Genomic DNA, 16,412 nt, shown 5'->3' on the forward strand with positions numbered 1-16,412 from the left:
AAGTTTATATGATTCCCATGGTGCAATGTATGATTTATCACGTGTATGGCTACTGTTCTCTGAAGAAAGAGGAGTCTACAGTTTTGTGTGAGTCCAATTGAAGTCTGCTCTAGGTCACCCACCGTGCAGGATAGTTAAATTGTTATTTTTGTGTTTGTGTAACCTACAACCTACTGTGGATTCTTGACCCTGGTTTGTGAGTTCATAATAACCCCTACCACAGTTTCTTTAAATGATTAATTGGACAGAAATATAAACACACACATTTTTTTTTTATTGAATTAATTTAAAAATGAAATTTATTTCACGATAATTTCTAATCGGCAATAAAATAACCTTTTATTTCTATCAATAATATCCTGGAACAAGTCTCGTATGCACTGTAGCGCCATCCAGCGGTTATGTCTGCGTGTGACGCTCACGTGGGAGGAGACTGTTCTCCGCCTCCAATGTTATCGCTCTGACATTCTAAAATCTGGTCTTCAGCCGAACTGAAGATACTGGAGGGTCTGCTGTCAAAAGCTCAGCTAGTCTCACAAAGGCCACAGTAAGTATGTTATTTCAGTAAGTTTGACTTTAGGTCAGATCGATGATTTAATCCACTTTTATTCTAAGTAATGCCAAGAGGGACTTTTCGTGGGGTCAAGCATGTTTGTCTGCACTTTTTATGGGGAACCTGGAAAACAACACGTGTGTTCTGATATTATTCAAAAATAAGTGCAACATTTACCGTGATTTAACAACAATGATGGTCAAGGTTTGTGTTGTTTGGTTGCAAATTAAGTGAACTATTTTCAACAGTTCGGAATAACCTAAAAACAAGAAGAAAACTATACCAAGACTTGTTCCATCGCCCTTCACTCTAGACGTATCATCTAAGATGCACTATTGCTCTCATCGTTTAAGAAGATCTGAGGAAAAACAATCATAATTCAACTTTCCTCCTGAACAAAAATACACTTATTAAAGATAAAACGTGAAATAAACAACATTTTCTGCAGAAGTACATCGATTTCTTTTCTATTGGTAAAATACCAAATCGATAACTAAATCCTGTATAAAATCAGTTTTGTGTAAAAAATAGCAGTAGGGTGAGAAGTGTATTGCAATTCTACATATTAAGGTTTAAATGTAAGTATAAAGAAAGTGTAAGTACAGTGGAAATGGAGAATGAAAATTAGAAATGAAAAGTCCAAATGTTCGCTGTTGGTCAAACAGATTCAGACAAAACACACAATTACATTTTTTTTTTAGGTTGGGTTTGAATGGATATATTACCAGACCATACCCTTCTGTTTCCTTATGAGGGCTGAAAACAGATGTGTTTGCAGTATCCTTTGTGATGTCTCTGGGTCAAGGTGAACGACCTCCCTGTCTCACCGGGCCTTCCAGCCACCTTGACCCTGAGATAACACTAAGGTTTAAAACCAAATGAAAATGTTCTACCATGTTGCACGGCGTGATCACTTTTATGACTTAACAACAAGATTGGGTGATTCATGCAGTTACGTAAGTGTGAGTCATCCTGTTCAATGGTTCACGTTGATATTGCTGCAGTCCTTCGTCCGCATAAACTCACTGTCTCTCTACTGATCCTGCATTCTTATCAAAGTGGTCTTAACTGATATCAGTGACAACTTTTATCACTCACTGTACTCAGCCATGCCACTGCATTGTGAGTGTTAACAGCATCATTTTTTTCTGAACAGGCCACCTGAGCTTGTTAAACACTTTTTTTCATGGATTTTCTAGTCTGGAGATCCTGTGAAATTCTGATCTGATCGAAAAGTTCAAAACAATTACTTGCTAATGAAATTGAGTGTGAATGAAAGTGTTTTCCTGTCTGCAATGTTTTAACAAAACGTTATTCTGCTGCCTATAGCTACAATCCTTCATCAATATTTCTCGACAGACTGGTTAAAAACACCTTAAAAACAAGGAAGTAAAGCGAACGCTCCAGAATGGATAGAGGACAACAAGTGAAACTATCAGTCCATCCATCAAGAGGACTTGTAGATGAGAAATTTGTGGTCCTGGTCCAGAACATGTGGCCATCTTATCATCTCACGATCCACGCGCTTCATCAATCTGAAGATGGAAACAGTTGGGAAGCTTTTGGACACTACATGTCTGATGTATCTGGAGCAGTGAATGGTAGGTCAAGTCATGTGTACACTGTAAAATCAGTATCATATCTTATGAGAGACTCTAAACCTGTCTACTGATGCTTCACAGTTTCAGAAGATCCCTGTCTTAGTGGGACTTATTCTGGAGTCGAACCAATGGGTTTGTTGTGGAGCATGAGGCCGGTTCCAGGAAGCGCACATGGACTCAGGTATGCAAAATAAGGCACCAAATCATTAAAAATAAATCATGAGTTGTAGCTTCAATTCTTTGTCAGATTGATGAAGAGAGACACCCAGACACCAATGGAGGTGACCATCTCAGTGTATGCGGGTCATCAATCTGAAGGCTTTGTGGAGAAGATGAAACTCGCCAGTGTGTTGGTGGAGCGTTGGTACCTGGCACCAGGAGTCCGCAGGATCCCTCTCACAGAGTCAAACCTAACTGCTACACTCTTTCTGCCTCCAGGTATGACCAAAAGACTTTAAAATCTGTTGATGTTTGCTTACAAACATTGAAAGAAAAATTCTCAGAAGCTAAACTTTGTCTCCCCCAGGCTATTATCACTATAAGAAAATAATGAAAAATGGAACCGCTCAGACTCTACCTGCTGAAGTGTATTATTATTTGAATAATGGATCTATCGCATTGTAAAAGCTTTTTAGAGCCCGTTTCACACCAAGTCCATGAATCAAATATGCAGGTTCCGTTTTGGATAGCCTTGTTGTCCACAAGAGTTTCCTGGTAGAACCAGTATTCATGCCCTCTACTGCAGTGTTTTTCAACCACTGTGTAATTAGTACATTTTTTTTAACATTTTGGGTGGTGGTGTGCCTCATGATTTTTTTCAATGGAAAAAGTGTACCTTGGCTCGAAAAAGGTTAAAAAACACTGCTCTACTGGGTCTTGCTTCTGGTTTACCACGACAAGCATGCTTATTGACGTTGCACTTTTTATGATAAGAAAAAGAATAATAGATGTAAATAAATCTGATCCATTAAAAACAGGTTGAAGTTAAGAGTAATCTACTTATCAGTGTACACAATAATGTGAAATGGTTTATTTAACTTTACATCATCATCATTTTGATCTATCCATTTATCTGTCCAATCTATTCATCCTTCCATATATCTCCACTAACAACACAATACGCAGTAAAACAAACTTCATTTTCAGTTTGTTGCGCTTTTATACAACAACATGAAGAAAGATAACCACAAGAACAACTAACTAAATGCATTAACAAATATTTGTGGAAGTTTGTCGAGTTCTTATGCTGCAGATAATTACTTATATTAATGTGGTAGGAAAGGAACAAAACAGTTTACAAGTTGGACAGTACAGACGAGTACCACAGAGGTATTTGGATTCTTTCAAGCGTGTCATTTTGGGTGAAGATAAGCTTCAATCACTTCATTGAAAAATAATTATTTTTTGTCTATAACTCTGAAAATAATTCCAACCTTAGACGACATGAGGGTGAGTAGAAAACAAGTTAATTTTGTGTGAACCATATCTTTAAAGTTTGAACAAAAACGGTTGGAAAAACAACCATTAACTATGAAAATCGGGAAAAAAAGCAAAAAAAAAGGACTTTAGGGCATTATCATAAACAAGTACATTTTCATTAAATACCCACTTCTATACAAATACTTATTTACTCATTTGGCCTCATCAGGGGAGTGAAAGAGCTGTGTGTGGCTCAAGAGCCATGGGTTGCCCTGAACTAGAATCCCCAATTGCAGCCCAACGTGCTTTGAGAGCACATTTCAGCTTTATGTTGCCTGAGCTCAACATTGTCAGTCAACCCTGCATGCTACTGAGGTGTTCCATGTTAGAGCAGGAGAAACTGGCATGCTATAGAAATGAGGTTCTCACTCTACTGACTGCAGTATATTTAACGTTCGTTTATGGCAGATGTTTAAAGAATAACAAGCGGCGTAAACTACCGCCTAAGATTGACCAAACTTTTGGTCAATAGACGCAACTTTTGCAACATATACGAATTGCGTTCATCATTATTAGATATAAGTGAAGGCTAATACAATAGTTCCTCTTTGAATGGCAACAGTGGTGGAGTTTCAGTGCACCTATGACCCTTTTATGTTGACAGAGCCTATTCCTCCAGTAGGGTCTTCTATAACAAGGTGATAAGAAACCAGACAGATTATATTTCCGGCACTACGGTTTCCTCCCACAGTCCAAAAACATAGAGGTTGATTGAGAACTTGGTGAAATTGTCCATAGGGTATGTGTGTGTGTGTGTGTGTGAATGGTTGTCTTTGTGTGTCCTGCGACAGACTGGCGTCCTGTCCAGGGTGTCCCCTGCCTCTCGCCCAATGAAACTGGGATAGACTCCAGTCTCCCCGCGACCCCTACAAGGGATAAAGGGGTAGAAAATGAATGAATGAATGAATAATTATATTTCCCCCATCAAGAAAACAGGTACAGATATTCATGCAAGAATGTCATTTTATACATGTTTGATGGTACAGTCATTACATGAATAATCAAACTGTGTTTTTTACCTGATGTTTATACCCTTGCATTGTCCAGTGAATGGATAAATAACCAGTCCGTTATGTTTCTGGTGGAGATTGAAGCTAATGGTGGTCTATGACATGTTACTGTATGTTCTATAGTCTTTATTAACCATTCACACATACTTTTGACATTATTGTATGAATGAATATTTTATAATCTTTATTACATGAAAAGTCATCAGTTGTTCAAAACAAAGGTAAATAGTGCAAAGACGCCATCTATTAGACTCTGAAAATTAATGACACTGCTTCATGAAGCTTCATCTGACCATTACTAAGAATCACATTATTTTATTGGTTAAGGTTTTTTTTTCTGAAAACTGTAAACAAGGCTGTTGGTTAATTTTTAACTTGCATTTTCTAGAACACTTTGATTGTATAGGTGCGGCAAAGGGCCTATCTCACCAGCTTGGAGACTAGTGTGTCATCGCCGCGACCAGCGGAGCCTGAACTTAAAGTTTAAACTTTTTTGCACTTTTTTCTTTTTTACATTAAGCAGAAATGTACCCTGTTGGGATATTCTTATCTAAACACTGGAACCTTCTAATGGGTGATGACCCTCACGGTTGAGGTTCCGTTGGGATAGCACTATTAAAGTAATGAAATCATCTTTTTATATGTAATATGTTTGTTTTGACAGGAATTTGGGTGAAACAGCAAACAGAGACATATGGTTTCTTAATAAAATGTATTATTATCATTATTATTATTATTATTACGGTTGATCCAGGGTCGTTCAGACGCTTCTTTGCCTCCAGAACGACCAGTTTCTCTGGTGATCACACACAGGCTCTGGTACAGCAAGTATATAACAGCAAACAGATGCAACTATCTCCATTGGGGGAGACAACAAATTTGACCTGACCTTTGCCTATGCCTAGTGAATTTTAGAAAGTTATTAAAGTTATTTGATAGATGTCTTCATACGTGTGTTATTTATTTGATTATTATTATGCACATTTCCCCTCATTTTCCAAGCATCTTCTTTCACCTGAAGCTAATCATGGTCAACATTCTCCATCTTTTTGAAGGACCAGGGCCTTTTCCTGCAGTCATTGACCTGTTGGGGGGTCGTGGTCAGTTGGTTGAGTACCGATCAGCGCTGCTGGCCTCTCATGGTTTTGCCTCTCTCATCCTTGACTACTTGACTCCCAAAATCACTTTGGAAACTGGCAAGATGGTCGACAATGAGTACTTTGAGGTAATTCTCAAAACACATTCACGTCAGTTTTAAAGTACAAGTCATTACTCAGGTAATAATGTTCTGGTCGTCCAATCTGATTGAAAACTCAAAATAAATAGTTTTTTAGGAACATCGTGTTTCAATTAAGAGACAACAACAACAGGTCATATGTTTATTTTGAAAAACAAACATGTTTGTTTTTGATTACATGTCAAATACATTTGTTTACACATATTTGACACATCTTTCATAACATTTCCTTTTATATACCTCATCGAAAATATTAACAAGTCTACTTCTACACACAATCTACTTTTTCGTCAGAAAGCCTTCCTATTCCTGCAGAACCATCCTCAGGTGCTCGGCAGCAAGATCGGCATGATCGGACTTTCCTTTGGCACCAGTATGATACTTAAGTTGACAGCTTACTCCGAAGTCGTAAAGGTGAGAAGAAAAGCAACTTTATTAACCTGTTCTTCCTCTAGTGAGCAGTGTACACTTGTGTCATGACAGTGTTGATTTGTTTAAACATCATCACTTGCTCACAAAGACTTTGATATCTTTTATGATATAGATCATGACAATTGATAGTTTTATATTACGATTATTGATTCATAGGTATGCAAAAATATGTATTTCCTTAAAAAAACCTCACAAAGAAAAAAAAAACCTGAGATGAGAACATTATTGATTGAATCACTGAATCATTTCATTCATCTTGGGGTGTGTATTATTTTTCTTTCAGCCAGCCTGTGCTGTGTGCATCAGTGGGTGTCATGTTCAACCAGTTGAAGGATCAGTTGCAGAAACATTTAAATATTATGAGAAGTGAGTTGCTCTTTCCCCAAATAAGCAACATTAGGATGTTTTTTTTTTCTTCGATTAGTCTTTTCAAACTGCAGCTACAATGGTCAAACCTAAGGGATGATGTCACTTAAAAAGTAATTATACAATTGAAAGTAAAGTTTGAACGTGACATTTGCTACATAAATTGTCACCTTGTGTGTTTACTAACATACCTCTGAGCTTGGTGCTCTTGGTGCTGTTGTGTGTGTAAATGTTTGAGCGGTTTACCTGAAGGTACAAATGTACTCTGAGCTGCCATGGTGATAGCCTGAACATGTTAGCATAGACAATGGTTCAGAGGAAGAATCCACATGCATATCTGTTGAAGAGCATAACTTTGAGGGCTCAGTACAAGAGCAGATTTCGTAAAGACTCAAGACTGCCCATCACTTTTATGCTTTTAATAGAAGTAAGTCTGTTATTTGGTTGTTCTTATTAAAGACCAGCACCTGGTCTTGAAATTATTTAGGACATTTCACCGATGCTTTACAACTCTCAATATTATATTTTGGAGGTTACAGCTTACTGTCCTGCCTTCCCCTTGAATAATGTTATTTATCATTTTATATCAAACAGAAACAAAGAAAAGACCCGGTATAACGAGTCAAATGAAGTGATCTGGAGAGACTTGCTACTTCCTATTCCTACAAACCCTGCATTAAAAGTGGATGTGAGTCCAAATTTTGTCAATTCAAATCAAACTTGTCTCTCAAGACGACTTGAAAACGTAAATATGTTTGGTCAGATGGGAAGAATCCAGTGTCCTGTGATGTTGGTGGTCGGAGAAGACGATCAAAACTGGCCTGCAGTAGAATCTGCAGAAGACGTGAGTTTATTGATGTCAGTTCTGAACGTTTAAATCCATACAGAGTTGATGAGGCATTCAATCGCTTATAGTGGGGGAAATTAGTATCTAATAGTATATATGCTGCTTGTAACTTTCTCTAACTGTGTTGCTGTGCTCTAGATGAAGGATATGATGGAGCGAGCTGGGAACAGCCACTTACTGACCATTCAGTCGTATCCAAACACGGGTCACCTGATTGAACCTCCATATGTTCCTCACACGAGAGTATCCAACTTTAAAACAAATCAATTAAAGAAGTGTAAGTTGAAATTGAATATCCATCATTCTGAGAGAGGCTCCATATTGAACTCTTCTGTCTTTGCAGACCTGGTTCTCTGGGGCGGAGAAATGGTCCAACATTGTCATGCCCAGGAAGACGCCTGGAAGAAGATGCTAGCATTTTTCCAAAAACATCTCTATGGCAACATTTGACACAGTGACATATTTCAATCCAACAAAAAAAAATCTTGAAATCCACTTACTATTTTATCAGCTTTTCCTCTGAGCGAACTTTTGTTCAAAATACCCATCCTTACTGTGTTTAATAAGGGGGTGTCATATAAACATGCAAGGCTTCTGTTTTGTTCTCCTATCCTAACACTGCACTGTCTGTTCGTATCTAATTGGCCATCTCTATGCTGATCGCATGTTGGCACTCGTGCCTTCACGCTGTGGTTTATCGCATCCCAGATATTTGATATTCTATGTTTCTGTGGCTGGCAACTCAGATCCGCTAACTCTCACCAGTACAGAGGGATCATGAACGAGTAATGCATTTTGGAAGTTTCCTCTACTAATCGTCCCCAAATTCAAGGGATGGCTCCGGGATACTGGAACTCCTCCACTTCTCCTCCATCACGCATTTGATGCCGTTCAACTAATACAAAAACATTTACTTACTACGACTTTTATGTTTTATGTGTGTCACCACTGATATTGTATGATCAATTTTGGCATTATAATTTACAATTACTTACGTTAGTCTTTGTATCCTTTGTCTTTGTTATTTTTCTTTGATCTATGTTCTTTATCTTTAGACTTAGATTGTATCATCTTGTTCTTTCTCTTTATTTCTCTTTGTCCTTGTTCTTATTTTTTATTTTTTTTATGAAAAAATTGCTGTATTTTCTGTGGCTATTGGAAAAAAACAATTTCCCGAAGGAGACCTCCTGAGGGATCAATAAAGTTTTACCTTACCTTACCTTACCTTACCTTGCATCACATCCTCAGAGGATGGAGGAGTCTACCAAACTAAACCTACATGCAGTGTGTGAAAAGTGAGTAAGTAAGAAAGGCAGTCATTTTAGGTCTGGGTTTTAGAATCCCTTATTTAACGTTACGTTACAGCACGCACTTTAAACAAGGAGCAAAAACTATATTTTATCATCCAAGAGAAATACTGTCAGAAGAAAATCCAAACATACAGAGACAAGCAAGACAAGTTCACAAAAATATAACAGGAACTGGATCTCAAAAACAAGTAGCAATTATTTTGCTCCTGAGATAGTATCAATGTTTTAACGTCTAATTATTATAAGTGCAATTAAAAACTCATTAATACGCAGATTAACTGAAAAGGTGAGTAGATTCTGAAAATATCTCAAGTTCCTGTCTGATGTTACCATGTGGATCTGGTGCTGATAGTGTTCTATCAACCTCAGCATCCCTCACTGGCCAGCAATGAACTTGATAGAACTAGTTTCTACTTTAAGTTCAATGTGATAAATGCTATTTACTCCTTTTCCAGTTAGCATCATTTCAGCTGTTTCATTATTTATTGTCAAATTTGTAATTATTGTTTCCAAGAACAATCACACTTTCCTGTATTAGCCACTCCTCTTTGTGTTTTAGAACCCCTTTTACTGACCCCTTTTAATGGTTTTGTCTAATACTCCAGTATATTCTTATTCTTTCTTCCAATTTTGAAAAACTATTTATGTGTTCCTGGGTCACGGAATTGCACAAATTGAGCATCTTCCTCCAGAAGTGCCACGTTGCTATTTTGAATTCCTATTTTGGAGATGTGTTGTTTGTATAAGCTTCAAGCATAAACGTCAGTTTCAAAAGTCCTGTTGTTTCAAGTCACACTGCCCATCAGTGTTTCAGCAAGCTGTCCATTTCCCCAAAGACAGACAACGATACACACACACACTCATACCTACGGACAATTTTGCCAAGTTCCCAATCATCTCTGTATGTTTTTGTATTTTGAGAGGAAACCAGAGTTCCCAGAGTAAACCCATGCAACACAGGGAGAACACTCCACACAGAGAGGTCACAAGTTCCCTCAGACCCAAATGGGAAGTGAACTTGCAACCGCCTTGTTGTAATGCGATAAAGCTAACCACTATTCCATCATGTGCCCTATAATATAGTTTCTAGTTTCAAATGAAAGCGCAAAGTAATAGTTGTAATAAGATAAGGCAAAGCCACCTGTATACAAAGCAAGAGATCTTTTTTGATGTTTAAATGTATTTGAATAACACATATAAGATTCTGATAATATAAAACAAAAACAAACAAATACATTCTGGAAATGGTATGTGCCAACTTAATTTACCACCAATGACTTCTCTGCTGTTTCTCTAAACTGCTCAAATACACTGTCTGGATGAGAAATGATATTTTATGCCAAAAGCTACAAAGTTTTGGAGGGAAAATATAAAATATAAAAACCCTAAAATGAACTTACAGTGCAATATGCACACCTGTAAACTAATACCTCTTTTCTTAGAATGTTCCTCAGATGTTTCAATATTCTTTTGTTGATTTAAATGTGTGCTTTGGGTCATTCAAATTGAATTACCTTTCTTTTAATCTATAGCTTTTTTTAAGAAGCCAAAAGGTTCTTTGCCAAACACTGACTGGTATAAAGAGCTGTTCATAATTCCTTCTACCCTGACTTAGTGTACTAATGTTAGATAGTTGTACCTAAAATACAGCCCATTTCCACTGTTTAATGTTATTGGTGTTTGCACTTTATCCAGCAGCTACTGTAACGTAAATTTGATAAGTTGACTGTTAAAATACGAATGGAGTGGGAAAAGTGGATGTTAAATGAGGGATTTGTATCAGTAAAGGTGAGGCGTCGTCTCTGAATATGATTTCGGGGCACTGGAAAAGCAACCCTGATAGTTAGAATACATAAGGGTGAATATTCGTTCCGACCTTCTAGCTTGTTCAGCTGACTTTTTAGCGCACAACATTTTGACTTTGCAGGACACGAGGTTTCCTTTAGTTTTTAAATAGTTTTTTTTGTTCTGTATAATGTTTGTATCTGAACAAGGAGCATAATAAACGTTATTAATTATCATAAGCTGTAAAAGTGTTGATTTCCACTTGTAAGTCATATTGTCTGAGTTTAATATGAGACTATGTCCGACTGATTTATTCAATAGTTTAGGCAGAGTAATGTACTGGAAAAGAGCCCCACCTAGAATATTTCCCATCACTGGTTTTTATGCATATTTCTAGGTACATTTAATTATATATAATGATTGAAACAAATAACTTAAACATTTAAGTTAGCTTAGAGTGAGTGTGCTGACAGTTACTTTGAGAGATGTAGGTAGTTAAAAGCAACATTAATCACACCAAGTTTAATGCAGAGTGTGTCCTGTCAATGAGGGGAAGGTTTGTTAGTTTCTTATTCTAAAAGGCAGATTGAGAAATATCAAGTCACCTAAATGCTTATGTGTGCTGGTGGTAATGTTTCAATTTGTTCTATACAGTTACAGACTGATACAAAATGTGCAGGTATAAAGATGCAGTGGAAGAGCAACTTTTTAGAGATTTCAAATAGCTACCTTTTTATGGCCAATCTTTACTTTTTAGTACCAATAAAACATATAAGATAAAAATAGCAAGTTAATAGAACTAGAAAGAGGTTCTCTGCACAAATAAATAGCTTAGTGTGACCTTGGAGTAAAAACTAAAGTGGTTAAAGGCAAAGACGTCCTGTTTTGGGAATGTCACTTTTTAATGTATTTACTTACATTTACTTATGCCCTACTAATCAACCAATGTTCATTCTAACTGTTCATTCAGGACCTTTAAATTGAGCTGATTTTAACATTCTCAAAAAGTTAATAAAGTTGTTTTGTTATTTTTGTTCTTATTTAGATTTTTTTTTAGCCTTTTATGCAATGGTGATTGCAAACAATGCAATAAGGTTGAAAGACAATCAAAGCGCTGTCATAGAAGATAACAATGTATTTGGCGATATTGAATCTGAGTCAATTGCAACAATTGACAGAGTGCTCAAGAGAAATTAAATGTGCATGAAACAATTGTAAAAAGTGCCATTTGAACGGAACAGTGAAATGGTGAAGGAGATCCGCCACCAGTATGTACAGGTAAAACATGTCTTCTATGTTTACTCTAATGTTCAGCACTGTAAACTGTTTTACTTTGTGTAGTTTCATGCAGTACACTAGCCATGCTGTATATGTATTCACAGAACATACTGTACAATATGTTTTCCAAAATGCATTATGTTACACAGGAAAAGTTCTTAAAATTCTCTCCGACCTTTTACTGCATTGGAAAACACTGAGAGAATAAACTGTCATAATGAAAACATGACAAAGCCATTTGACTATCTTGTTCATAAACGATGGTGTCAAGACTTCTCATTTTAATGACACTGGCAGTTTCATTGACATGAATACTTGCTTTTGAGCAATAGACTATCCATTTTGAGCAAGTGACATACTTTTGCAGGTTATCCACTAGGTTTTGCAGTTTGCACTAATTGTTTTGAGAAAGGCACTAACTGCTGTGCAAATGTTAATAGTGGTGTGAGACAAGCACCAAAGCGACTGAGAAAAACTGTAAAGTAGTTTGACTATATGGTAACTTGGCTTGTGATGCTTTTTTTATTTGATCGCGATTTAAAGAAGGTGGGCTCTGAAACATTGTTGATTTTAACCTTACATTCCAAAAAAGAACAACAGAATATTGTGTATTTGGTTGATCCTGCTCTCCTGCCTTAAGAAGATGCTTACAAGGTTATCTTGTTAAAATATTCAGTACAGAGACTGACCTTCATGTATTTGTTGGTTTTAGTGGCTTTTATGCCTATAAGGACTTAACCTGTCCATTTAACTTTCACCCTCTAGGTCTCCTGAGTAGAACTGGAATACCTGCAAGAACATGAATACATAATCAATAATCATTTGTAAAAATAAATAATGTGTTCCAATATATATATATCGGAGAAGATATATATAGATATACAGAGATATAGATAGATATAGATTGATAGATGAATGAAGATTGAATGAACTCTAAAGTGAATAGGCAGCCAGTGGAGGGAGGCCAGGACAGGAGTTATGTGAGCACTCTTACCTGTCCCAGTTAGGAGTCGAGCAAGCCGAGCGAGGGACGACTGGCCGACTCCAAAATAAAGTGAGTTACAGTAATCCAGCCTGGTTGTGATGAAAGCATAGATTACTGTTTCAAAGTGCTGTCGTGCTAAGAAAGTTCTTAACCTTCGCCAGCCACGTCAGGTGGAAAAGGTGGACTCCACAACTGCTCCCATTTGCCTGTCCAATCAAAATCACTGTCCATCTTAAAACCCAGGTTACAGATTGTAGGCTTCATATATTGAGCCAACGGGATGAAATCAACAGGTGGAGGGGTCAGCGGAGCCATGGGGTCTAAACACCATGACTTTAGTCTTCCTTTCGTTAAACTTTAAAAAGTTGGGCTTTCATTTCTTCAAGACACTGCAAGAGAGTTTGGGGCGAGAAAGCCTGATCCTTCTTTAGTGGAACGTACCTTTGCCTGCCATCAGCAGAGCAGTGATAGAATATTCCATGCTATCACGGCATGGCACCCGAGGGTAAAATGTATAGGGAGAACAGTAGGGCCCCTAAAATTGACCCCTGAGTGACCCCGTGCGACAATGGAGCGGAACAGGACTCGGCAGGTACAGCATCATCCGGGGAACCTGAAGGCTTGCTATGGCTAATCAGGTCATTTAAAACCTCCATAGTCACAGATTCAAAATGATTTAGCGAAGCCAGGCTAGGAGAAGAGACAGAGGGGTCGAAGTCAGGTGGCGAGATAAGCGCCCCAGTGGAGATGACTTTGTTACTAAAAAAAGTGCAGGAAAATGTCATCATCCATGATAGACAGTAGTTTGTCCAGAGATCTCCTTTCTGCAAACATCACCAGTGAGTCCAGCTTTATCTCTCTCTCTCTCTCTCTCTCTCTCTCTCTCTCTCTCTCTATATATATATATATATATATATATCTTCTGCAATATCTATATCTATATATTTATATATATATATAGACATATTGTAACACATTATTTATTTTTACAAATGATTATTGATTATGTATTCATGTTCTTGCAGGTATTTCAGTTCTGCTCAGGAGACCTAGAGGGTGAAAGTTAAATGGACAGGTTTAGTCCTTATAGGCAAACACATGAAGGTCATTCTCTGTACTGAATATTTTAACAAGATAACCTTGTACGCATGTTTGCTTTACAACAAGGCTGGAATCTTCTTAAGGCAGGAGAGCAGGATCAACCAAATACACAATATTGTAAGTAAGTAAGTAAGTAAGTACATTTTATTTGTAAAGCGCTTTTCCAGACCAGGGTCACAAAGCGCTTAAATAATCAAAACAATATTCAATAAAATATATACTTTAAAGATCAAGATAAAACTGATAACACAACAGGAGTTCCAGAAAATCAAGGAAAAGCCTGAACAAATAAAAAAGTCTTAAGATGTTTCTTAAAGGAGTCAGTAGACTTCATCAAGTGCAAAGAGAGAGGAAGATCGTTCCAAAGCTTAGGAGCAACAGCCTGGAAGGATTTCTCTCCTCTGGTCCTGAACCGTGTGCAGATGTGTCAGATTCTGATCCACAGACCTCAGAGCCCGAGCTGGGGTGTAAGGCTGGATCAGATCAGTGATGTAAGGAGGAGCCTGACCATGAATAGCTCTGAAAGTAAGAACCAGAATTTTAAAGTTGATCCTGAAAGAAATTGGAAGCCAGTGAAGAGTTTTACGGATCGGAGAAATGTGAGTTCTTCTACTAGAGCAGGTCAGAATTGTCGCTGCAGAGTTCTGAATCAGCTGCAGGCGAGACAGGTCCTTCTTGTTAAGACATGAAAATAAACTGTTACAATAGTCCAGGCGAGAAGACACAAACACATGGATTACAAGCTCCACATCATGTTGTGACAACATTTTCCTAAGTTTAGAGATTTGTGTTGTTATTTTTTGGAATGTAAGGTTAAAATCAACAATGTTTCAGAGCCCACCTTCTTTAAATCGCGATCAAATAAAAAAAAAAAACCCCATCACAAACCAAAGTTACCATAAACGATAAATATGTAACGACCCAAACTGTCCACTAGGTGCCATCCAATCTCCATCCCAGTTTCTTGGCATGTCTGCGTGAATACTGCCAACTTCACCTGTGAACGCGCGGATCCCCCTTCGGTCTCTCAGCATCACTTTGCCTCCGTCTGAGCAGCCGGACAGGACATCACACACACTACCTCTGGACGGGATCAAACTTTCAGACGGCCATTCAGGCTCTTGGTGATGCGAGCCTGAGCCTTGAGTTCCCAGTGTGACGCAGGAGACCCTCGCGCTCTCTACGCACTAGCGCGCGTCCTCGGAGGAGAAGCTGAGAAGAGAGAAAAAAGCTGTTGTGGAATCAACCTCCGTGGACGTGAAGATGACTTTTGATCATCGCTCCTCACTCTTTTGAAACCCTCGACAGCGAAAAAATACATTTTGGCTTCCTTCTACAACCCAAAACAAAAGACCACTCGGGGAATCCAGAGGAATTCCGTTCCATCCCTTCCTCCGTTCTTGCAGGAAAACAAGTTGATCTTTACATTTGTACATGTTTAAGTGGGAGAGAGTTTGTCCAACAGCTGGAGACAGAAAACATCTGTCTGACCTGTGACTCCGACACCGAGAATACACCTGCACCTTCTGCGGAGAGTGAAGGTACGTGAACGCACCATCACTCACTGCACTCAGCGTTAAGTTAAATACATGAATCTAACATCTAACACCGACATTTAGGAAACATTTATTTTTTATTGACACACACCCCAGAGAAGATGCTGTTGCCATGATTCCACGTCCTAATCAATAAATTACCAAGTCAGTCAACAAGGAGATCAATGAGACATCAGGTTGTTTGCTCACATCTTTTAAATACCAGATTATGTAACTGGATCTTCTTTACAGTCTTCGTACAGTCACATATGTGCGTTCACTTTGTTCTTTTGGAAAGCACAATTTCACTTAAATGATCGTTCCTATAGATAAAAGAGTGTCAGCAGGGGAGTGAACACAACTTGTGGGGAATTCTCGACGACAGACCAGTTCAAGAATCGTAGTTTAGAACCTAAAAAGACACCACACACTGTAAAGAATTTTAAGAATGAATCAAACCTGATCAACATATTTCTACAAGGAAAGGGTTTGGATGTCGGTGGTACACCTCAGTGGAAAACATAATCAAATGATGTCAGAGCAGGGCAGCAGTTTGAGGTTGGGATTTAGTGCTGCAATATGAAAATAAGAATCTCGCCCCAAAATCCTGTAAATCCTTCTAACATGTTTTTGGACTCTTATAGTGAGTATCTAAAATAAGACGTGTGTGCACAATCTAGTGGATGGTAAACCTGTCCAGGGCGTCAATGGCATCTTGCTATAATTAGCTTTACATTGGCATATATGTTTGACATGTGTCCAGTTTGAGGGCCCAAACCACACCCAAGTCCAAAGTCCAAACAAAAATGAAATGCTTCCCTAAAGCCACAGACCTAGCGGCAGGCTGGTGCTTGTGGTTCCGAGAGTCAGAGAGCTTAATATTACAGAGAAGA

General features: G+C 38.0%; 2 protein-coding genes across 3 annotated transcripts in view; both read left to right on the top strand.

Annotated features, from left to right (window-relative positions):
• The first annotated feature begins 489 nt into the window (after positions 1-489).
• On the top strand, positions 490-8,893 carry LOC148072606 (peroxisomal succinyl-coenzyme A thioesterase-like). 2 transcript variants are annotated; one of them, XM_087796951.1, is made up of 11 exons: positions 490-547; positions 1,913-2,154; positions 2,236-2,335; positions 2,402-2,592; positions 5,699-5,868; positions 6,175-6,294; positions 6,596-6,678; positions 7,273-7,366; positions 7,442-7,522; positions 7,664-7,802; positions 7,869-8,893. In XM_087796951.1, exons 2-11 carry the CDS (start codon positions 1,962-1,964, stop codon positions 7,973-7,975), a joined length of 1,278 nt encoding a protein of 425 aa, XP_087653077.1. In that variant the 5' UTR covers positions 490-547; positions 1,913-1,961; the 3' UTR covers positions 7,976-8,893. The 2 variants fall into 2 exon arrangements, with proteins under 2 accessions (XP_087653077.1, XP_087653078.1); XM_087796952.1 differs by having other exon boundaries at positions 523-551.
• A 5,855-nt stretch (positions 8,894-14,748) lies between these two features.
• The window catches only part of grm8b (glutamate receptor, metabotropic 8b), a 161,188-nt gene continuing 159,524 nt past the window's right edge, over positions 14,749-16,412 (top strand). The window contains exon 1 of the mRNA XM_087796631.1: positions 14,749-15,525. The gene's annotated coding sequence lies outside the window, so the exon portion shown is untranslated. The remainder of the gene's footprint in view (positions 15,526-16,412) is intronic.

The sequence above is a fragment of the Callionymus lyra genome, chromosome 8, assembly GCF_982586985.1.
Source record: "Callionymus lyra chromosome 8, fCalLyr1.hap1.1, whole genome shotgun sequence".
Taxonomy (NCBI): Eukaryota; Metazoa; Chordata; class Actinopteri; order Syngnathiformes; family Callionymidae; genus Callionymus; species Callionymus lyra.

Coding starts and splice junctions, on each gene's coding strand:
- LOC148072606 (XM_087796951.1), top strand. CDS start 1,962: ATGGATAGAGGACAACAAGTGAAACTATCAGTCCATCCATCAAGAGGA. Junction 2,155..2,235: donor TGTATCTGGAGCAGTGAATG/GTAGGTCAAGTC, acceptor GATGCTTCACAG/TTTCAGAAGATCCCTGTCTT. Junction 7,523..7,663: donor CAGTAGAATCTGCAGAAGAC/GTGAGTTTATTG, acceptor GCTGTGCTCTAG/ATGAAGGATATGATGGAGCG.